This window comes from Narcine bancroftii, chromosome 10 (genome assembly GCF_036971445.1).
Source record: "Narcine bancroftii isolate sNarBan1 chromosome 10, sNarBan1.hap1, whole genome shotgun sequence".
Classification (NCBI taxonomy): Eukaryota; Metazoa; Chordata; class Chondrichthyes; order Torpediniformes; family Narcinidae; genus Narcine; species Narcine bancroftii.
In genome coordinates, this window is record NC_091478.1 from 24,797,704 (window position 1) to 24,822,048 (window position 24,345).

A 24,345-nucleotide genomic window follows, 5' to 3' on the forward strand; every position below is an offset into this window, starting at 1 on the left:
AAGAAAGATCATCCTGGTGAGCTCATTAATCTCAAAGGGACTGTTTGACCTCCACCTGCTGATGACAAGAATTCTCATCATTATGAAGAACAATCCCTAAACGCCTGTCCGACAGATCAGAACCATTCTTCAGAAGGCAGCTGTGGATGTGTCAATGACCACTCTCCACAGAAGACTTCATGAACAGAAATGCAGAGGCTACATTGCAAGATGTAAACCACTAGTTAACCACAGAAAGGATGGTCAGATTACAGTTTGCCAAGAAGCATTTTAAAGAGCCTGCAGAATTCTGGTAAAGGGTCTTGTGGATAGATGAGACCAAGGCTAACCTGTATCAGAGTGATGGCAAGAGCAAACTGTGGAGGAACTTCCCGAGATCCAAAGCATCCTGCCTCATCTGTGAAACGTGGTGGGGGTGTTATGGCCTGGGCATATATGGCTGCCATAGATACTAGCTCACTTATCTTTATTGATGATGTAACTACTGATGGCAGTAGCAAAATTAATTCTGAGATGTATAGAAACTTCTTATCTGCTCAAGTTCGAGCAAATGCTTCCAAACTCATCGGACGGTGCTTCATCCCACAGCAAGACAATGATCCCAAACATACTGCTAAAGGGATAAAGGTGTTTTTCAAAGCTAAAAAACTGGAAAATTTTTGAATGGCCAAGTCATTCACCCAGTCTAAATCCAATTGAACATGTCTTCCAGAGATTGAAGAGAAAATAACGGCAAGAAATAAGCAGGAGCTGAAGATGGCTGCAGTAGAGGCTTGACAGACCATCACTAGAGAAGATACTCAGCCCCTAATGATGTTAAGAATCACAGACTTAAAGCAGTCATTGCATGCAAGGGATATGCAACAAAGTACTAAGTGTCTACATATCATTGCTAGGTCCCAAATATTATGGTGCCCTGGAATGACGGGACTATAAAAAGTGCTGTAATTTCTACATGGTCAAACCAAAATGTACACAAATGCCCTTGAATAAAATCTGGCATGTGCACTTTAATCTCATTGTTTGAATACACATTTAAAACTGTGGAGCACAGGGACAAATAAAATGGGGCGGGTTGGAGGGGGGGGGAAGAAACTGTCTTTATTGCAATCATTATGAAAGGCACTGTGTCTGCTTTATCCCTTGTGTTATCTCCACCACATTGTTATGCACTGTTTGGACATAAAATAAGATGTTCGAAAATTCATGTGAAGGTGAGGGAAGGGAAAGTTTAAAAGAGATGTGGGGCAAGATTTTTTTTACTCAAGAGAATGGTAAGCCTTTGGAACAAGCTGCCAGGGGGTTGTGGTAAGTAAAGTAGCAGGGTTTAAGATACACACATAAAAAGGCAGGGAATGAAGGGAAACGGATCATATACAAGCAGAAATGATTGAGTTTAATTTACATCATGTTCAACACAGACATTATGGGCCAAAGTTCCTGAGCTATACTGTTTTCTCTTCCATATCCACGAATCTCTAATAAAATTAACATTTGATGGAACGCAACTTGCCTTTTACTGAAGAGTTCCTCTGCCCTACCATTCCCTGTGGCTGCTACTCTAAAAATAGAAGGGAGAGTTGAAAGTGTTTTTTGCCGGGATGAGATGAACTGTGAGGAGCGAAACAGCAAGAGGTTGCAACAGCTGGGGATTATTATTGAAGCTTTTTACTGTGAAAGCAAAAATATGACTCTCAAAAGATGTTTATTTGATCCTAGAGCTTGTGTGGGGAGCCAGCAGTGATAAGTAATGCAGGAACTGCAGTGAGATGTGCAAAGGGCGATAGCTTACATTGAGCGATCAACATACTGTGAATGCCTGCTGATAATTATACGTTGTGTGTGATGTGAGTTCACATTTGCTTATCCTCCTGCTCTATTCAACCCTGGTGCTTTCCTGCACCGTGTCTCCACTCTACACCTGGGCTCCCTTCAGCATCCAACTGCACATTACTGCCACTCAGAGAGGGTAGGGGCCCATTGTACTCCTTTAATCATCTGGTTTCCGCGTCTTCTCACCCATCTCCAAACCCCCAATCACGCGTGCTGCAGCTCAGCAGGAGGTTCAGGCAAGGTAGCCTCTTGCTGAGAGATCTTAACACCTTCATCTTGCTCCCTTCTCCTCGTCCTGCAGGAGTAGTTTTACAAACACCAGCTTGCAGTTCAGATCCAAGAAGTTGACTGGCCATAACTTTGAAGACTGATCAAATAGCATACCCCCTGCCATCAGGTAATATCAAGGAGGGATGACTGGGTGTTTCCAAAGTATCCTTCACAATTTCATCATGACCTGACATGCTTCACGGCCAATAAGGTACTTTAAAAAATTTTATTTGCAGCATGGTAAAGCCAATTCCGGTGCCGCCCATTTACATCCAAATTAACCTGCAACCCCAGTACGTAGGGTGAGGAAACCAGAGCACCCAGAAGAAACCCACGCAAACATAAGGGAGAGCGTACAAACTCCTTAGAGACAGCGCCAGATTCAAACCTCAGTTGCTGCCACTGTAATACCATAGCGCTAACTGAGTGAAGTATGGACACTCTTAGGAAAAGTTGCTGGCAGTGTGTCCACAGCAAGATCCCACAAACAATGCAATAGTATTCATTGATGGCAACATTTATCCATGAGGTCAGGAATAATGTCCTCGTTGCTCTTGCACTGCACAGCACTGGATCATGGCGTTGTGCTGATCTATATAAACCCACTCCCTCCCACTTAGTCCAAACCCTCCATTTCTCAGCAATCCGTAAATTGTACCTATATGGGAGTCTTTTGTCCCTATGGTACCAGCCTCCACCACCGCCCCTAGCAATGCATTCCAGGCACCCACTACTCTGTGTAAAAAAAACTTCTGTGGTCTCCCCTAAACTTCCCTCCCCTTAAACAGATGTCCCCTAATATTGGCCAGTGCTGCCCTGGGAACAAAAGGTGCGGTTGCCCACCCTATTGATGACTCTCCTAATCTTACACACCTCTATTAAGATGCCTCTCATTCCTCCAAAGAGAAAAGCCCAAGCTCGCTCAACCATAAGATCACAACCATACTGCAAGATCGTTTGCATCCATTTGAGAGAGTAGCAGAAACCTTTGTTTCAACATCTTAGTGCTACACTGGATTTTATGAACCTTCTGACTCAGAACCAAGATTGTGGGCAACTGAATCAGTGGGCCAAACATGAAAACGCTGAAGCAGAAATTGTAAATGTTAGTGACCACCCAGAATATGATGTGGCTCGATCCTGGAGCCATGGTGTGAGGCTCTGCAGAGCTTGTGGCATTGACAGAGTTGTTTCCCACATTTGATACCCAAAAGTCCATCTTTGTTGATTTGAGCAGGGGACGATTAATAATTAGATGCTGGACTGATGGAGTTGGATTAACACCAGTGCAGATCTAATCAGTTACACAAAACATTGGGATGACTGAGGAAGTCAAATTAATGCCTGAGGATCTAGTTAGTAATGGTTGGAGAAACAACACCTCATTTTCCACCTGGGCACCCTTCAACTGGATATCATTAACATTGACCTCTGGTTTCTGATAGAACCCCCATCCCCATCTTTCCCCATCTCTCCTTACCTCTACCTCTGTCTCTCTTCCCTTTTTCCTTTGTTTCCTTTCACAGAACTTAAATCAATTCTCACTCTTCCTCTTAACACTTTCTCTGTTGGTCTGCACTCCTCCCCTCCCAATCTTGCCTCTTTTTTTCCCCAGCCTGTCTCTATTTTTTGCTTATGCCCTAAGGAAGGACACAGGCCTGAAACGTCTGTAATATATCTTTACCTCTATGGATGCTGCAAGACGGGCCAAGCTCCTCCAGCACCTCTGTGTTTTGACCACTGAGTGAGCAAGCTGGGTTGACATCGGCTAAGATGCAGTCAGTAATGTAGAGAGTTGGAAGAGTCAATGAGTACTATTGTGAGGAAACAGGATTAACGTCTTTGATACAATCAAAAACACAGTGGGAGAGGCTTTGCTAAATGCCAGGGTGAGATCTGAATTAAGATTAGCAGAGATACAATCAATGCAGTTGAGGATTAGAGAGGTTAGTGAGTGACATGATGGTGACATGGATTAACTAATACCCAGGAACAGTTGAAAAACGAGAACAAGATTGTTTACTGGGAGACCTGGATTCACATCTGTACTGATACCATAAGTACCCCAACCGGAAGCTGTGGATGAATCAAAAGATTCACAACCTGCTAACAGCAGGAATAATGGTGTTTATGATCGGTGACCTAGATCTCTACAGGAGTCCAGGTATGACCTATGGAAGGCTATCTCAGCACCAAAGAGGCAATTCTGGGGGAAGCTGGAGATGGAGTCATATACTCACCATGGCAGGGATTGCAGCCCATTACAACCTACAAGGCAAGGCTGAACACCATAAATGACTGTGATGCTTCACCACCCGATGAGCTGAACACCTTTTATGCTCACATTTTTTAAAGGAGAACTCAGTAGTGCCAATAAGAATCCCTGTAGAAACTGACAAGCCTATTATATATGTATCTAAGGCTAACCTCAGAACATGCTTCAAGAGGATGAACCATTGCAATGCATCAGACCCTGATGGCATGTGTGACAGGATACTGAAAATCTGTCCCAACTGACTAGCTGGAGTGTTCATGGGCATTTTCAGTTTCTCATTGCTGAAGTCGGAGGTTTTCACCTGCTTCAAAATTATGAAAGGGATGAAAATGGAAATAACAAGGGACACCTGAGAGCTGTGGGAGGCCTAAATGCCATAACCTGTTACAAAACCAAATCTGATAAAGTAGCAGGTGGCAAAGCTTCACTCCCAGAGGAATTCAATGCCTTCTTTGCCCAATTTGATGACAATAACAGAGAAGAACCACCCCTCTGCACCCCCACGTCCCCTGACGATCCCATCCTGTTCGTATCTGAGGATGACGTGCATGCTGCCTTCAGGAGAGTGAATCCAAGGAAAGCGTCCATCCTGGATGGAGTACCTGGCCGAGTATTAAAGATCTGTGGTGACCAACTTACTAATGTATTCACAGATATCTTCAATATCTCGCTCCAGCAGGGCAAGGTACCCACCTGTTTTAAACAGGCATCAATCATACCAGTGCCCAAGAAGCATGTAGTTACCTGCCTTAATGACTATCGACCAGTAGCGCTCACATCAACGGTGATGAAATGTTTTGAAAGGCTGGTGATGAAGCCGATGAACTCCTGTCTGAACAGTGACATAGATCCATTCCAGTTCATCTATCGTTTAAGAAGGTCTACAGAGGATGCTATCTCACTGGCTGTGGAAAATGACACCAGGAACTCTGGCAAATTTTTACAGAGGTGTGGTGGAAAGTGTGCTGACCGGCTGCATCATGATCTGGTATGGGAACGCCAATACCCCTGAGCTTAAAGCCCTCCAAAAGGAAGTGGACTCAACTCAGGACATCACAGGCAAAACTCTCCTCACTTTTTGAGTACATCGACAGGGAACGCTGCCGTCAGAGGGCAGAAGCAATCATCAAAGACCCTCACCACCCAGCACACGCTCTGTTCTTGCTGCTGCCATCAGGAAAGAGGTAAAAGTGCCACAAGACTCACACCACCAGGTTCAGGAACAGCTGCACCACCATTGAGTCCTCAACGACAAACTCAGATCAGAGACTCATTTAAGGACTCTTACTTGTGCACTTTATTGATTTTCTTTTGTTCTCTTTGTATTACAGTCAGTTTGTAATGTATTTACAGTTATTTTATTTGTTTACATGTTTACATTGTGTGCAGTTTATTTTTTGCACTACCAATTAGTGATAATTCTGCCACGCCCGCAGGAAAAAGGAATCTCAGAGATGTTTGTGATGTCATGTATGTACTCTGACAATAAATCTGAAATCTGCAAAGGGCATCAATCATACCAAACAGGCAGAATGAGCTGCCTCAATGACTAATGCCCAGTAGGACTCACATCTACTGTGATAAAACACTTTAAGAAGTTGATCATGGCCAAAATGAACTTGTACATCGGTAAAAATTTGGACCCACTGCAAATTGCCTACCATCACAATTGCTCCACAGTAGATTCAATATCACTGGCTCTCCACTCAGCTCTGGATCACCTAGACAACAGCAACATGTCTATCAGGATACTTTTTATCGACCACAGTTCAGCTTTCATCACCCATCATGTCCTCAGTGCTGGTCAACAAGCTCCAAAACCTGGGTCTCTGCACCCCACTCTGCACTTCCTCATTAGAAGACTACTGTCAGTCCAGGTGGAAACAACGTCTCCTTCTCACTGACAACACAGGCACACCTCAAGGATGTGTGCTTATCCCACTGCTCTACTAGCTGTATACCCAATGGTTAGGCACCAATCAAATGCCAAATACAAATTTGCTGATGACACCATGGTTGTTGGCAGAATCACAGATGGCAATGAGGAAGCCAACAGGAGGGAGATTGATCAGTTAGTTGATTGGTGTCACAACAACCTTGCACACAATGTTAGAAAAACTAAGAAACTGATTGTGGACTTCAGGAGGGGGAAGTCAGGAGAACACAAATCAATGATCATCAAGTGGTTAGCAGTGGAAAGGGTTAAGAACTTTAAATTCCTGGGAGTCAACATCTCTGAGGATCTATCCTGGAACCTTCATGTCGAAGCAATCAAAGCAGGCTCACCAGTAGCTATACTTTGTGAGGAGTTTGAGGACATTTGGTCTGTCTCTTGGAAAGTTCTACAATGTACCATGGTGAGATTCTGACTGGTTGCATCACTGTCTAGTATGGAGGTGCCATTGCACAGCACAAGGAAAGACTACGAAGAGTTGTGAGCTCGACCAGCGACATCACAGGCACCAGCCTTCACTCCATCAAGGACATCTAGAAGAGGAAGTGTTTTAAAAAAGTCCTCAAGGACCCTCAACCACCCAGGCCATGCCCACATGTCACTGCTAGCATCAGGAAGTAGGTACAGGAGCCTGAAGATGAAAACCCAACGGTACAAAACCAGCCTCTTCCCCTCTGCCATCAGATTTCTGAATGGACAATGAACCACAGACACTACCTCACTTTCTTTTCTTTCGCACTAATTTTTTTCAATTCATAGCAATATTTGCATCTGTAATGTTGCCACAAAGCAACAGATTTCGTGACGTTTTCATGATAAATGCTAATTCTGATAGTAACACAACTTAATGTATTTCTGTCGACTCTACAAGGCAGATGAGTCTGCACAAGAGCCCAGAAGCTGGGTTGAAGAGATGGGTTTTCAGGAAAACTTCAAGGAGAGGTTTAGAGCAGGAATTCTAGGTTGTAGATATCAGCCACCTGGTTAAATTCAGAGATGCTAAAGAGACCAGAATCGTCGAAATGTGAAGAAGCACTCAGGTTCTAGGGCAGGAAGAGATTATATGGGTGGGCACGTACAAGGTTGTGGAAGGACTGGAACATTTAATTTTGTCAGGAAGTCTTTCCAAACACAAAAAGGAGTAGAAACCTGGAATAACTCCCACAAAAAGACTATGATGCTTGTGGCTAAAAGACAGATTGCTGAATGTTGGTTTGGCAAAAAAAAGTCAATTTATTTATTACAATGGCAGACCTCCAGCTTTTAACAGCCGTGGGTTAACAAATGGGAACATTTTCCATTTGCCAGAACCGACACATTTCACCTTATTGACCAACCAGCCACGCAATGGAAACTTTCCACCATTCGAAACCGAGAAATCCGTGGCAGTATTGCTGGAAGCTTCACAAAAATGCAATTCACTTGTAGAACTAGTTTACAGTTTTAAATATCTTCAAGGTTGTCTTGGTTTTCTCTTCCTTCTACATAAATGTACAAATTGTGAATGTTCCACTTAATTTTCCTGTCACTCTGCAGTTGAGATTATTGATGGTGAGGCTTTTTAATTCCAGCCCTGATCCTTTAATTGCTTGCACTGCAAATGGTAGATATGAAGTTGAGTCTTTAGCATAAAGTTTGAGGTCATTGAGCAGATATGGGCTTCCTTTTCTCAGTGGTTTCAGTGTGGGGCTGGAGGGCCAAATGATCACTGCACACAACTAAGCACAAGATAGCTCATGCAGCGACGAGAAACATTACATCTTGGCCTGATCTGATGTCCACACCCTATTTGTTATCCCCTCTCTGAAGATCTCAGCCAGTCTGGCCTTTCTGTCAGTGGGTGATAACTACTGGACAACAATTTTTTTCAAATGGTTTGCTTCCTGAAAACAAATTGTTAGACAACTTCAAGCTGAACATGAAGATAATTTCAGTTTTGCTGTATCACGTAGGAATTTGGAGAAACGTTATGTTAACTTTTATTGAATTTAGCCTGTTTAATCGCATAATGGTGCTGACACATTGCGTTCGTTCAATTGAGCTAAAAATGATTTGCCACTGATTTTTGTTTGTACTCAGCATCTGATGCCTCTCGTGTCAATGCCCAACAATAGCCGGCCAGCATTGATGGGTTTCAGTTGCCCTAATGCCGCTTTTTCATTGGGACAATGTCCCTGGTGAAACCTTTCACTATGTTCATCACTGACTGCACCAAGATCAGCAGGGAAGAAGTCCAAGTGAACACAGAAGTTGAATTTTCAATGTCGCATTTCATGGTTTTTGTATGCTTCAAGTCGGCTTAAAATAAGACAGGAAATCATAAAAATAGGTTACATCGAAAAAGCAGTGCGTAATAGGAAAATTTTAAGGTGATTTTTGTGATTAGCAGCCAAAAATCCAAAAGTGTTCAGGAAGAAAAGTATTTGTTGTCTGGTGTAACAAGTATGCCTCCGAGATGAGATGGCACAGAAGGCTGCAAGTCAGACACCATTTGAGAGAAAAAGAGAGTGTTTCAGCTCAGTGACCTTTTCACATTTCTGCTCAGTTAAAAATGAAACATATTTCAAGCTTCAGAGAAATCGGCGGCGGGCAAAGAGGTTTGTGATAGAGTTCTACAATACTGAAACAGGTCTTTTGGTCCCACTTGTCTGTACTAAAGAAGATGCTGGTCCCATTTTCCCTGCATTTGGCCCAAATTCCACTACATCTTTCCTGTCCTTGTACCTATCCAAAGGTTGTTTAAATATTATGGTTATACCTGCATCTACCACTTCCTCAGGCACCTCATTCCACAAACCCACCACTTGCTTTATGAAAACTTGCCCCAGCAAATCTTTCCCTCTCACCTTAAACCTTTGCCCTCTACATTTAAACTCTCCTACCCTGGGAAAAAGACTGATTGACCATCCACCTTACCTATAAATCTCTCTTGTTAGGTCCCTCCTCAGCTTCCTTTGCTTCAGAGAAAGCATTCCCAGCCTATCCAGTTCGGGTGCCTTTGTTGTGAAGAGAGATCAGGAGAGACTGAATGAGAGTCGATGATGCTGGGAAAGTGAGGTAAGAGTGAATTCTCTGAAACCATTAAATCCAATGCTGAGCTCTGAAGGCTGTAACGAAAATAGTGTTCCTCGAGCTTACGGTGAAGCTTTGTTGGAGCAGAACGAGATATCTAAGAGATAAACAAGAAAGTCTGCGGATGCTAGGGCCAATACACAAAGGTGCTGGAGGAACTCAGCAGGATGCTGCGTGACTGGAAGAGTTTCTCTGACACTTTTTTTGTACTGAGATATCTGAAGCACAGAGATCAGAGTGGAAGTGACAGACAACAGACAGATAAGACGGGACCATACAGCCCGAGAGCAAATGCAGCAGAAGGCAGTCAGCCAACCTGTGTTTGGTTTCTCCAGTATATTTTGAAAACTGAATGAACTGTGCTGAACTGAGAGAAGTGCCAGTGAATTACTGCCTCACCCGTGTTGTTTGAGACCCTGCCAACAGGAGAAGAGGTTAGAGGTTGCCTATGAGAATGAAGCATGTTACTGGTGTCAGAAGAGAGGTTGCCTATGAGAATGAAGCATGTTACTGGTGTCAGAAGAGAGGTTGCCTATGAGAATGAAGCATGTTACTGGTGTCAGAAGTTGCAGGTGATATGTTTACCATAAGATATAGGAGCAGAAGTAGGCCATTCAGCCCATCGAGTCTGCTCTGCCATTCCATCATGAGCCGATCCATTCTCCCAGTCAGGCTTACTCCCCTGCCTTCTCCCCATAGCCTTTGATACCCTGAATGTTCAGATACCTGTCAATCATTCATTTGTGGTGGCTGGGTTGGAAGGCGCTGTTCAGGGGAACCCAACACTTATTTTGGGAGGAAGAGATGTGAAAACATAAGGGGGAAGAAATAGGCAAGATTGGTTACAGCCTCATCAAGTGTAGGAGTGGGGAGGGGGGAATAAGGAAGATGAGTAACAGCCTCATCAAGTATGGGGGCGGGAGGGGAGGGGGGGGAAAGGTAAAAACATTGGAAGCACTGGTGCAAAGATAGTGACATCAGAATAGGCGTGCCAGAGAGAACAGTCCCAACAGAAGACAGGGTGAGAGGAAGTTAGCAAAGGGCTTATGAGTGATAATAATAAAGGGGGAAATATGGCAGACTGTGGTTAAAAAAAACACTGAAATGCTGGAGGATCTCAGCTGGTCTATTCAGCATCTATAGGAGACAAAGATGCATGGCCGACGTTTCGGGCCTGAGCCCCTTCCTCAAGGAAAAATCAGAAAAGGCAGAAGCAAAATATAACAGAAAGTCTCAGAATTTTCAAACAACTGGGGGTGGGGGGGGGGGAGGGGGAGGAATCCAGACCAACAAAAGGTGTTAATGGGATGTGATAAGGGATTAGGTAGAATTTATCATGTCTGTGCGAAAGGAGATAAGGAATGGAGAGATGATGGGGGAAGCAAGGGGATGGGGTTTAACAAAAGCCAGAGAAGTCGATATTAATGCCATCCAGTTGGAGGGTGTCCATTCGGAAGATGAGGTGGTCTCAGTCTGGCAGTACCTGAGACCATGGACAGACATGTCGGCAAGGGAATGGGATGTTGGCTTGTTAGTGATACCTGCCACTTGCCTGAAGTGAAAGGTGAGTAAAACAGATTTCAGATTTATTGTCAGAGTACATACTTGACATAACATACACGAGATTGTTCTTCCTGCGGGCCAGGCAGAATTATCACTTATTGGTAGTGCAAAAAAAAGTTCACAATGTACACATAAACAAATGTAAATAAACTGACTGTGCAATACAGAGAAGAAGAAAAAAACAGTAAAGTGCAACAGTAAGAGTCTTTAAATTAGTTTCTGATTGAGTTTGTTGTTGTGGAGTCTGATGGTGGAGGGGTAGCAGGTATTCCTGAACCTGGTCGTGTGAGTCTTGTGGCACCTTACGTACCTCTTCCCCGATGGTGGCAACGAAAATAGAGCATATGCTGGGTAGAGTGGATCCTTGATGATCGCAGCTACTCTGTCGGCAGCGTTCCCTGTAGATGTTTCGATAGTAGGGAGGATTTTGCCTGTGATGTCTTAGGCTTGTCCACTACCTTTTGCAGGGCTTTACACTTGGGGGGGGGGGGGATTGGTGTCCCCATGTCAGGCCCTGATGCAGCCAGTCAGCCCACTTGCCATACTAAACCTCCGCAAACTCCTGAGGAAGTAGAGGTGCTGACCACAAGCCAGTCGTGAACAAGTGCAGTGGAAATTGACAGCAAGGATGATGAAACATGAAAGCTTTGTATAAAAGCAGGACACAGCATTGATAAATGCGGGTTGATGTCCAGAGAAAGCATGAGGGAGAAACCTGGGAGAAATGTGCTCCATGAGAAAGGCTGGCAGGTGGGAGTTGTTCTCACTTAGGCTGGTCCCTCCACAGATTTGAGTTAGTCACCGACACCAGGCCTGTTTTACAGATTTATTCTGTTTCAATACTGACATATGCTGCCAGAGCTAAAATTATCTTCATTCTATTGATATTGATTTTCTTCATGATTTCATGTGTGCATGGAAAAAAATTGGAAATGCTAATAGAGGCAGCTCAAATGTGTAGAGGGTATCAGGTTCACCGTCATCATTCTCAAACATCAGTGCCTCAGGAGATATTAAAACTCCCACTCGTGCTTTTAGGTGAAGTGAATTTTATTCTATCATCTTCAGTAGAAGGCCAACTGCTGCTGAAGGTTACAAGGAAGTTTTAAACCAGCACACCTTAGCTTGAGAGAAGTTTCTATTGTTCGCATCTCTGACCACATGAATGATATCGAGGCAAATGGTTCTGAAAATATTGTAGAAATTTCAAATTGGAAAGATGCCTCTTGGTCAAATGTGAGATTTGGTCCAGTGGGAATGTTCTTGAGTCAGATTGAATGATGGTTGAATAATGGATAAGTTACTGATTCAAGATTATTTTATTGTTGTAATAAAATGAAAAATGTGACATTACCCAAAATTCCTTTTAGTCAACCATAAGGCAGTCAAAGATTCACTATCAGCAAAAATTGCCCAGCGCCCCTTACAGTCAGAGAAAGAGAAGCAAAAGAGAGTCCCCTCAGAATCATTGAATGACCATGGTTTCACCTCCAGAGCTCCCGAGGTCACACAACCTTTCGCCCAAACCAACGGCCACCCGAACTCCAGATGCACATCTCCAGCGCCCTCTCGCATCCCGGATCTGATTACCTGTTATGCCTTCAGCCAGTCTGCAGCCTGGTGTGGGTCTCCTGACTGCAGCAGCCCGCAGCCTATGTGGGTTCCTCGCCTTCAGTCGCCACAGAGTCCACTGCCATGGTCACTGTCCCATGGGTCATCTCCTCTGCTTCTTCTCAAATGTGGAGTGTTCTCCCCATTTTCTGGTGTCCTGAGTTACTGGGTTAGTCATAGAGGTGGCTGATTCATTAATTGAGAGGCACGTGTTCAAATTCCAAAGCAGAAGAGAAATTTAAATGCAAGAAAATCTGTACAACCAAAGAGTTGGGGCAAACATCCTGGGGGATGGTAGGGGATGAGGAGGTTTAACCGTATTTGGAAGGGGATCGACACAGATGGATAACATTAAAAAAGAGAAAAAATGGTTAATAAAACATTGAGATAGATAGCTGGCATTATAATTTTTTTATTTTAGACAGGATCCAATTGTGAGAGATCAAATCCAAATATATATGGATACATACTCTGTAAACCTAAGAATCATATTAACAAGGTTGATAAACTGCTAACATAATTAACCACATGGGATTACGATGCCTTGGCAACAACAAATTCTGGCCAAAAGGAGCAGGAATGTGTTCTAAATATGGCTGGAAGCATGGCAAAGTAATCTGGAACAACAAAGAATAGAATCGGTTTATGGAGTTAAGATACCATAGAGGTGCATTAACATTGAAAATGTAATGTTGGCTGCCAATTTTCAGGGAGATTGTTGAGGAGCAAATAAGCAGGATGATGAAAATGTCATAAAGGGGTGATGTCTGAATATTGAATGGGCTGGAATAGTAAGAAAGTAGGTGTTAAATTAATCCATTCCTCATTAAGTACGGTTGAGGACATGACTAGAGTGTGTGCAATAACTAGGGGAGACAATGCTAACACACCTGGGCTCCTTTGATTGCACTTTCCAAGCCTGGGCCTACACCAGAAAGACAAGCCCATTAGGAACACCGGAAAACCAGCACCTCCTAATCTATCTCTGCAATCAACCATCCTGAATTGGAAATATGGATTAAAGAGAAGGGGTTTCTGAAGGGTGTTCAGGACAACTTTCCTGATTATGTATCTGGCCCAAAGAGGAAAGTGTTATAATTGGACTTGGCTGTGAGAAGTGAACCAATTCCAAGTGGAGTGATTATCTGTGTGGTGGGGGGAGCATTTAGGAAAAAGTGATCACAAAATATTTCTCTTTCTCATTTCTGATTTAAAATGTGTTATGTCTTTTTGTGTGTCTGCATGTTTTGCACTGAGGACCAGAGAATGCTGATTCGTCGGGTTGTACTTGTGGAATCAGATGACAATAAACTTGACTTGACATTTCTCATTCCACAGATGCTACTTGACTTGTTGCGTTTTTCCAGTATTCCCTGTTTTTATTTCAGGTTTTAAAATTTTAATCAAAATATTATATGGTCCAGAATATAGATCTTGAAGTGGCATATATCAACCGTGGAACTACTTGAAAGGATCTGGAATCAAATCTGGATCAGATGGCCATCCTAATCAGAAAATAGTGAATATCAGAATCAGAACTTATTGTTGTGAATGTGTCACGAAATTTGTAGTTTTGTGGCAGCGTCGCAGTACAAACATTTCCATAATACACCTTACAAAATAAATTTTAAAATATAGTGCAAGGAAAGATCAATGTAAGGCAGCATCTGCTCATTCAGGAGCCTGATGGCAGCAGGGAAGAAGCTGTCGTTGTGCCACCGAGTGCTCATCTTTTACACAGAGTTGTGGGTGTCTGGAATGCCTTACCAGGGGCGGTGGTGGAGGCTGAAACATTGGGGGCATTTAAGAGATTCTTAAACAGACACATGAGGTTGGGAGGGTTTAGCACTTTTTTGGGGGAGAAGGAATATACGGGTCAGCACAACATCAAGGGCCCAAGGGCCTGTACTGTGCTGTAGTGTTCTGTTTTATATGTTCTAATAGAGGGTGAAAAAAAAGACGGAAACTGCAGAATCACATCAGGTGACACAAACTGCTGGGAGCAGTTGGGAAAGATTGACTGCCAAAACAGTAATATTGTGACTCCATCTATCCTGCCGCCTGATTATTGGGCCACTCGTTTACCTTATTTGCAGTGACACATAAGCTGAGCCAAAATGACATTTTAGTCTTCCCCTCTCTTTAAGTGCAGCTTTCACATTAGGTTTTTATTTATTTATCTCCTGGTTTCCACAGTAACATTAATCCCTCCCTGTACTTTAGTGATTCACAACCCCATTCTTCACCAGTTGGTTTTACTCTGATTCTGCCCTGGCCTGGCCTCATCCCACTCTCTCCACCCGCAAATCCAAAGTCCTGGGTGGGACGTGTCACATTGTCCTTGACTAATAGGTGACGAGGGTCACAGGTGGTTTCACACCTCTGGAGTTGGGACAATGAGAATCAGTTTTGAATGTCTTGTTGATTTACTGTGATTTCAATCCACCCATTTCATTTCCCCACCCCATTCCCTTGCTGATGTGTCGGTCCATGGTCTCATGCACTGCCAGACTGAGACCACCTGCAAATTGGAGGAACAACAGCATATTTTCCATCTGGGCACCCCTCAGCCGGATGGCATTAACATCAACTTCTCTTGCTTTCATTAAATCCCCTCCACCACCCCCCACTTCTTCCCCTTATTGCCTTCCCCCAGTTTCTCTCCCTTTTCCCTCTGCCTCTTTACACATAGACATGATTAATTCTCATCTCTCCCTCTATCATATCTAGTCAACACCTTTTGTCCTCTGGTCTCCTCTCCCAGCCACCTCTACCTCTATTCTGAGATTTCCTGTTTTTTTTGCTTATTCTTTGGTTAATTCTTGAAGGGCTCAGGTCCGAAATGTCGGCAATATATCTTTACCTTCTATGGATGCTGTGAGACCAGCTTCTCGGCGTGTTTTTACTACAATTACAGCGTCTGCAGATTTTTGTGTTTCACTCACATTAATCCACTGTCACCCAGTTCATCGTTTGTTGAAGGCCAAATATTGCTGCCTGCTTTTTCCAAGAATCATCTACACTCCTCAGTCACCTCATAGCCCCCTCAGTAAAATCCAGTAAAAATTACCCAGAACCAAACACATAAAACACCCCTGATTGATCCTTGCTCGGGGCGTTGAACAAGATCCACGCATGCCTCCCATTTCTCTTTCTTCAACCATTCAATCAAATCAGATCAGATGCTCATTATTGTGTTGCAGTTCATCTGATTGTTCTGTGCAATAATCACCCTGATGGGGTGCTGAACAGTTGGGCACCCTTGGTCATGGTTCTTCAGAACAGTTGAAGCTGTACTCAACAAAACAAGTGAAGAGCTTTTTCTTTGAATATTTTCTTTAATTTTTTTCCATACATGTAATTAACGTAATTATACAGATTTCAAAAGTAACAAATTAATGTTACATACATGATGGTTTTCATTACATCCCAAAACCCCTCCCTCCCAACCTCCCCCTCAGAAAAATAATATATATTAAAAAAAAGAAAGAGAATGTTTTTGGATTGAAGAGAGAGGTGTCGTCCAGCACATATCTCCATAAACACTCAGAGGAGAATCTCGCAGGTCTAGAGGCGTAGGAAAGATAATTTAATAACGAGTAGAGAGCTCTTGATCACACTCCTGAATTGGGTGACACGGATGGTGTAGCGGTTAGCGCAACACCTTTACAGTGCCAGCGATCGGGTCTGGTAGTGAGTTCGAATCCCACGCTGTCTGTAGGAAGTTTGTACGTTCTCCCCGTGTCTGTGTGGGTTTTCCCTGGGGGCTCCAGTTTTCATCCACCATTCGAAACATACCAGGAGTGTAGGTTAATTTGGTGTAAATTGGGCAGCACAGACTCGTGGTCCGAATGATCTGTGAATGGTGGAAAGGCCTTGAGATGTCAGGAAGTTATTAGGATGGGTATAGATGGAGTAAATGCAAGCAGGCTTTTTCCACTGAGCTTAGGTGAGATAAAAAAAAACTAGAGGACATGGGTTAAGAGTGAAAGGAGAAAAGTTTTAAGGGAACATTAAGGGGGATGTCTTCACACAGAGGAATGAGTTGCCAGATGAATTGATAAACACAGGTTCTTTTTGATACTAAAGGAAAATTTGGACAAGTACATGGATGGGAGGGGTATGAAGAGCTATGAAGTGGGTGCAGGTCAGTGGGACAAGGCTGAATAATAGTTCAGCACAGGTCCGAAGGGTCTGTTTCTGTGCTGTAATGCTCTATAGTTCCATGAAGTGAACCACTTGACACAGGGCACCTCTGACCAATTTATGACCAAGATATTTTTGTGGTTGGTTCAGTTGAATTCTTGGTTGTCTGTGACTCCAAAGAACTGAAGGGGAGGATGCTGTTGAACCTCAACTGAAAAAAATTATAGTCCTGTTGAACACAGTGTTTCCTACCTTTGGATGACACCAATTTTCCTCGCCCCTTAACAACCCATGCCCAGTCATCAAAGCACTCACAGATGGCATTTTTATCTGAGTTTTAAGGTCTGCTCCTGAGATTCCTGAGCATCGAGACTTATATGACTGAATCCCATGAGCTTGCAGTGCAAGATAAAAGTGACAACCTTCCATCAAGTAACAGGCCCTTTTGGCCCATGAGCCCATGGTGTCCAATTTACACCCGATTCCCTACAACCCCGGTAAGTTTTGAACGGTAGGAGGAAACCAGAAACCCACACAGACACGGGGAGAACATACAAACTCCTTACCGACATCGCAGGAGTTGAACTCCGGTCCCGATTGCTAGCACTGTTACAGTATTGCACTAACCGCTAGGCTAACCGTGCCACCCAGTGTCCTCTATTCAAGATTCCTTTATTGTCATGCAATAGTACAGAACGTGTAATATTACACAATATTACCTTCTGCCTGCCGTAAGTACTGATAGGGAGGACACTAATGGTTAAGCCGTTGAACCTCAGCTGAAGTGTTAATAATCCTGCTGAATGTGGTTTTCCTACCTTTGGAAGAGACCTTTTTCTCTTGTACTGTGAGAGTCACCATTAGTGTCGTCCCGCGCCCATTATAGAATGAGAGAAAGAGAAGCAAAAGAGAGAGTCCCTTCAGAGACACTGAGTTAATGATGAAAGTAAATCTTGCAGTAATAACCCAAATGGCTAAATGAAAAATATACCTGAATGGAGTAGTTAGATGCATCTCAATGTGCTCTTGTTCTTTTCTGCTTGCCTTGAGCATTTATACAGTTGAGCGCTCTATAGTCACTGTGTGACTTCCTCACCATCTGTTCACTTTCTATATCAGAGACACAAGCTCCAAACAGTCTGGGAAATCAATACATACAAAGGAAAAATGGGATGCAGCCAAATACAAGGGATCCATTGGGCCCACGCTTTCACAACATTTGTATCAGTGATATGATTCTTGGGCTGTTGACAAGCTGCGGCAGATTTTAGTTTGTGCACCGTACTTTCCCCACTCCACACAAGATAGCACTCCTCACCAGAAGAGATTGGAAAGAATTCCAAGGCAGGGAAGGGGACTCTTTATTTTAACTGCCAAAAAGAAAACCTGAGAATGAAAAGTTGTGCTTGATCAATGAGGAAGATATATATTGGGCAATGGGATTGGGGTAAAGTGTCTAGGGCAGTGGTTCTCAACCGTTTTTTTCCTACTCACATTAAGTAATCCCTTATTAACCACATAGCACCTAGGGCACCCTATGCCGTAGGTGCTCAGATTTCAGATTTATTGCCAGAGTACATACATGACATCACCACCCTGAGATTCCTTATCCTGTAGGTGTGCAAGAATTATGACTAATTGTTTAGTGCAAATATTACTGTACCCAGTATAAGCATGTAAACAAACAAAGAATCGCTAACAGACAATGAATGTAAACAAACTGATGGTACAACAGAGAGAGAATTTTAAAAATGAAGTGCAGAAGTAAGAGTCCTTAAATGAGTCTCTGATTGATTTTATCGTTGAGGAGTCTGATGGTGAAGGGGTAGCAGCTGTTCCTGAACCCGGTGGTGTGAGTGTTGTGGAAACTAGACCTATTTCCTGATGGAAGCTGCGAGAACGGAGCATGTGCTGGATGATGTGGACCTTTGATGACTGCTGCTGCTCTCTGATGGTAGCGTTCCCTGTCAATGTACTCAGTAGTGGGGAAGGTTTTGCCTGTGATGTCCTGGGCTATGTCCACTACCTTTTGGAGGTATTGGTGTTCCCATACTAGATCACGATACAGATGGTCAGCACATTTTCCACCACATCTCTAGAAATTTGCCAAGGTTTCTGATGTCCTACCAAACTCACGCAAACTCCTGAGGAAGTAGAGGAGCTGACATGTTTTCTTCACAATGCCATTGGTGTGTTGGTTCCAGGAAAGATCCTCTGAGATAGCGACTCACTCTCTCCACCTTTCATCCCCCAATGATCACTGGATTGAATACCTCTGGCTTTGCTTTCCTAAAGTCAACAATCAGCTCTTTAGTTTTGGTGACATTGAGTACAAGGTTGTTGTTGGTGCACCGTCCAGCCATGTTTTCAATTTCCATCCTGTACGCTGACTCATCTCTTTCCTTTATTGTTGAACCAAGCTACATAGTCCTAGGTGGAAAATGAGTAGAGCAGGGGGCTAAGAATGCAGCCCTGTGGAGCTCCGCTACCGATGGAGGTTCTGGAGGAAATGTTCTTACTGATTGTGGTCTGGAGGTGAGGAAATCCATGATACAATTACACAGTGGGGTGTTAATCCCCAGGTTTTGGAGTTTGCTGATCAGTTTTGAGGACATGATGGTGTTAAATGCCGAACTCTAGTCGATAAAGAGCATCCTGATGTATGCATGTTTACTGTCCAGGTGTTCCAGGGCTTTGTGTAGAGCCAGTGAGATGGCATTCACTGTAGACCTGTTACAACAATAGGCAAACTGGAACGTATCCAGGAGCTGATCTATTTCATCACCAGCCTTTCAAAACACTTTATCACTGATGATGTAAGCGCTACTGGTTGATAGTTGCTTAGGCAGGTTACTGCGCTCTTCTTGGACACTGGTAGGATTGATGCCTGTTTGAAACAGGTGGGTACCACGCCCTGCTGGAGTGAGATATTGAAGATATCTGTGAATACCTTGTTAAGTTGGTCTGCACAGATTTTTAATACTCATCCAGATACTCCATCCGGGCTGTATGTTTTTTTCGGATTCACTCTCTTGAAGGTTACATGCATGTCATCCTCAGATACAGGATGGGACCATCAGGGGACCTGGGGCCATAGAGAGTAAGCGATTACTTAAAGTGGTATATGAGTGGAAAATAAGGTTGGGAACCACTGATCTATGTAAAGTACAGTATATGTTGTAAATTGGGATTGGTGGGAGGGGTTTGGGTTAAATGTGTTTGGAGTAATGGGATTGGTTCATGTATAAACAGGCAATGGGATTGGTGGAGGTATACAAAGATCATTGCATTGGGGCAAATATACATGGTATGAGGGGACCATGTAATAGTATTGGGGCAAAAGGACTGCATGATAGATTTGGAACAATTGAGGGGGAAAGGGATTGAGAAAATGGAATTGTTGCAAATATTCATAGGCCAATGAGATTGGAGCAAGGTGATTTTGGTAAAGGATCTATCCAAGTGTATTCCAAGAAGAGAATTGAGGCAAGGTGATTGACTGACGGGCAAAGTGATTGAGACAGATATACATGAGTCAAAGGGGCTGGGACAGTCCTTTTAATTCTAATTCAATTTAGACATAGAGCACAGTAACAGGCCCTTTCGGCCCACGAGCCTGTACCACCCAATTACATCCAATTGACCTACACCCCTGCTACATTTTGAACAGTGGGAGGAAGCCGGAGCACCTGGAGGAAACCCATGCAGACACGGGGAGAACATACAAACTCATTACAGACAGCACGGGATTCGAATCCTAGTCACTGGCGCTGCAACAGCTTTGCGCTAACCCCTACACTGACTATGCCACCCACGTATATGGGGCAAGGGAAATGTGGTCCAAGCGGAGCTGCTCATTTCTCTCTGTGGCAATGTTCCTTCCATGACACAGGTTCTTCGGCCTGTGTTCCCCTTCTCAATTCCTAAACCCCATGCGCTCCTGCCCCATTTCTTTCTCCCTCAGATGCAAGCCTCTGATTGAGGATTCTAAGACACCTGTTACAGGCCAGCATCTTGATCACCAGCCTGCAAAACACAATATCAAATATTAACAATCCCACCGGCTGTTGACAGAATTGTGACAGAAATAAAATGTATAACCTGGGAATTCAACATTGACACATCCACTTACAAGAACTCAATGCACTTCATTAACAAGGTGCAACTTTTATGAATGTCTTTCCAAACAATTAGACTGAATAATTTAGTGTCAGAAGACCAGGGGGTTGGTAGTTTGCCACAGGATGCACTAATGTGAGAATTTCTTCAGCTATTTAAACTTTCTTGAAAAGAACAGTCCAGGCCTGGGTGGTAGATTTTGTTGTAAGCTGTTGTCAACTGTGTTTCACCTAATGGAACCTGGGTTTCAGTCAAGCCACAGGTTGTTTCGAAGCTGGCACCTTCCAGACTCATCTGAATTGGAGGCTTGAAAATGCTCCTTTGTTATCGAGTAGCTAACTTTATATCATCAATATGTTCCATGGTCGTTTTGTACGTGTATGATTGGATTGTAGAGGGGTTTATTTAATGAGATTAACTGCTCACACTAACCTTTCGAGATGTTACTATTCATTTAACAATATGTATTTACTCAGATGCCTGATGACATTTTTCCATACCTTGATGAAGGGTTCAAGCCCGAAATGTCAGTTATGTGATTTTATCTTTGCTGTATAAAATACCTTGTTTGACCTGTTAAGTTTCTCCAGCATTCTGGTTTTAGTTCAACCACACAAAGACTTTTGTGTTTTACTTTTGTATTTATTTTTATACATGTATGCAGTATTTGTTCTTTATATGTATTGCTTGTCTATAATACAGTATGTGTTATGTCTGATTGTGTGTCTGCATGTTTTTCCACTGAGGACCAGAGAATGCTGTTTTATCGGGTTGTAATTGAGCAATTGGATGATAAATCAATCTGAACTTGTACTTGAATACAAGTTCAAATCTCCTTTGATGCAGCTGTAGAATTTGAATTCAGTTCATTGCATGTTAGTTTAAATTAAAATGTGATCAGCAGTAATGGTGAGATGAAAGGATTAAATTTTACAAAATGGCCTCACACAGCTTCTGTTCACCCATATCCTTTTGGGAAGAACTGACCTCCATGCCTAATTACCATCCTAAATTAACTGCCACATATAAAGCAACACTGCACATTCACTGTCTACTACACCGTTTTGGAGAATGGGTGCCTGCAGTCCCCAAGGTCGGGGCAGTAAATACTGGCATTGTCCATAATGTTCACACTCCCCCAAAATGAATTCTTGCAGACCACTGAATGAACAACTTTGATACCAGGCTTGACAAGGTGAAGGTTGAGGACTAACTGAGTCATATATTCAAATCCAGCTGTCAGAATTTAGGAATGATGTCAAAGCCTTGCACAATTATGATTAGAGTATGGAGAGTTGGACGGAGAGTGGGATTGGAACCGGTAGACATTAGAGGGTGTGGGGAGATGGGTGGAGAGTGGGATTGGAACTGGTGGATATTAGTGGGTGGGGGGAGATGGGTGGAGAGTAAGATTAGAGTCAATGGATATTAGAGGATGTGTGGAAATTGGTGGAGAGTGAGATTGGAACTGGTGGATATTAGTGGGTGGGGGAAATGGGTGGAGAGTAAGATTGGAATCAGTGGATATTAGAGGATGTGTGGAAATCGGTGGAGAGTGAGATTGGAGCCGATGGATATTAGATGGTGTGGAGAGAGAGAAAAAAAAATTCATTGCACAATTTCATTCCTGGAAGAGTCTCACCCACAGGATAAGAGAAGAGGCAATGTGAAAATTAATTGGATATGTGACCTTTCTTTCCTATTCTCAGTATTTAAGATTCTGATGGTTTTCAATTCACCAGTCTTTAAACATACACAGCCCAATCAATTCCTAAACAAGCCCGGAGCTGAAATTTATCTGCACCATCCACAAATGGCCATTAATTAAGCAATAACATCCACACTGTTGTGTCTTGCCATTGCTCTTCTGAAAAGGGCTTTGAGTGGCTACCCAGCTCTCCACCATTAGAGGAATAATGAATAATTTTCTCCAGACTTATCTGAAGTACCTGATTGATTACAAATCTGGTCCTGTTAGTTTATTATATGTTTGTAATGTAGCAAGATCCAAAATCTGCAGTTTGTGGGGTGGCTGGGGAATACATCATTTTGTACTTTCCTTGAAACTTGTTCCATGGGATCTTTCACACTCAACAGAGAGGACTTTGCTGTAACACAAGACCAATCAGGGCAACAACTTTCTGCCTGTTTGATTTATTCGTTCACAGAATATGAACATTACTGGCTAGGATATCCCAGCTAGAGACACATACAGGTGGTGCACTGGATCAGGATAGCAGAATTCACTGAGTCACACAACACAGAGTAAGGTCTAAAAACACACAGTAAATGCTGGAGGATTTCATCCAATCTCACAGCGTCCATATGAGGTAAAACTAAATTACCAACATTTATGGTCTGATCCCTTTTTCAAGGTATAAGCAAAAAGCAACCAGGTGTCAGAATAAGGACTGGGGAGAGAAACGGGGTAGAATGGGAGGGGGAGAAGTCCAGACCAACAAACAAAAGATGTTAATTGGATATGATGAGGAAAGGTGAGAATTGATTTTGGCTCTGGGAAAGGAGACAGAGGGAAAAGGACAGAGAGAGAGAGAGAGAGAGAGAAAGAGAGAGAGAGAGACAGAACTAGAGTAGAGGAGACAGATGGACAAAGATAGGAGGGGCGTTTAATGGAAACCAGAGAAGTTGATATTAATACCATCTGGTAGGAGGGTGTCCAGGTGGAAGATGAGGGAATTTTCCTCCAATTTTCAGGGCTTGAGACAATGGACTGAAATGTCAGCAAGGGAATGGGACGGGGAATTGAAATGGGTGGCCACTGGGAGATCCATGCTATTGCGGCAGACAGAGCTGAGGTGCTCAATGATCTCCCAGTCTGTGCCCAGTTTCTCTGATGTAGAGGAGACCACAACAAGAACAACTTTCTTCCCTCTGAGTCTACGCTGACGATCGAGCCCCAATTTACGCTCATTCTATTTTATTTCTCTCCATGTTCCCATCAGCTGTTTCTAAATTCTACACTAATCTATAGAATGGAAGCAATTTACAGTGGCCAATTAACTCACAAGGTCACAGAAAGAATATTCCCTCTTTGACCGTGATTGCGCATATAAATTCAGCTCCTATGCAATCTGTAAATTCACTGACATCACTGTCATTGGCCGAGTAACACAGTAACAATGAATCAGAAATCAGGATGGATTGAGAATCTGCTTGGGTGATGCCAGGACAACAATCTTGCTCTCAACATCAGCACAACCAAGGCTGAGAGACCATTCAACTAGCAGGGCAGCTTTGGAGAGGGTTAGTACAGATTTTAAATTCCCATTTGCCCTGGTGGGATTTGAAATCATCTCCATGGATCATTGCTCCAGAATTCTGGGGGCCAGCCTGGTTTGTTAGACAAGATTGTGGTGCAAATTCAGTAAGACCTGGGGAACAGGTATGGAAACCAGCATTCAAGAAAGTGCAGAGGGCAAGAAGGGATCCCGAAGGGCCTCAGGCGCTGAAAGCTTCCTGATGGTGTCAGAGGTTTGGATCT

At 43.3% G+C, this 24,345-nt stretch overlaps 2 protein-coding genes across 2 annotated transcripts in view; both read left to right on the plus strand.

The window, feature by feature from the left end:
• armh3 (armadillo like helical domain containing 3) overlaps window positions 1–1,076 on the plus strand; it is a 156,057-nt gene extending 154,981 nt beyond the window's left edge. The window contains exon 26 of the mRNA XM_069900229.1: window positions 713–1,076. Within this exon, the coding sequence (XP_069756330.1) occupies window positions 713–730 (18 nt within the window). The 3' untranslated portion in view covers window positions 731–1,076. The remainder of the gene's footprint in view (window positions 1–712) is intronic.
• An 8,207-nt stretch (window positions 1,077–9,283) lies between these two features.
• LOC138744313 (A-type potassium channel modulatory protein KCNIP2-like) overlaps window positions 9,284–24,345 on the plus strand; it is a 370,423-nt gene continuing 355,361 nt past the window's right edge. The window contains exon 1 of the mRNA XM_069900237.1: window positions 9,284–9,389. The gene's annotated coding sequence lies outside the window, so the exon portion shown is untranslated. The remainder of the gene's footprint in view (window positions 9,390–24,345) is intronic.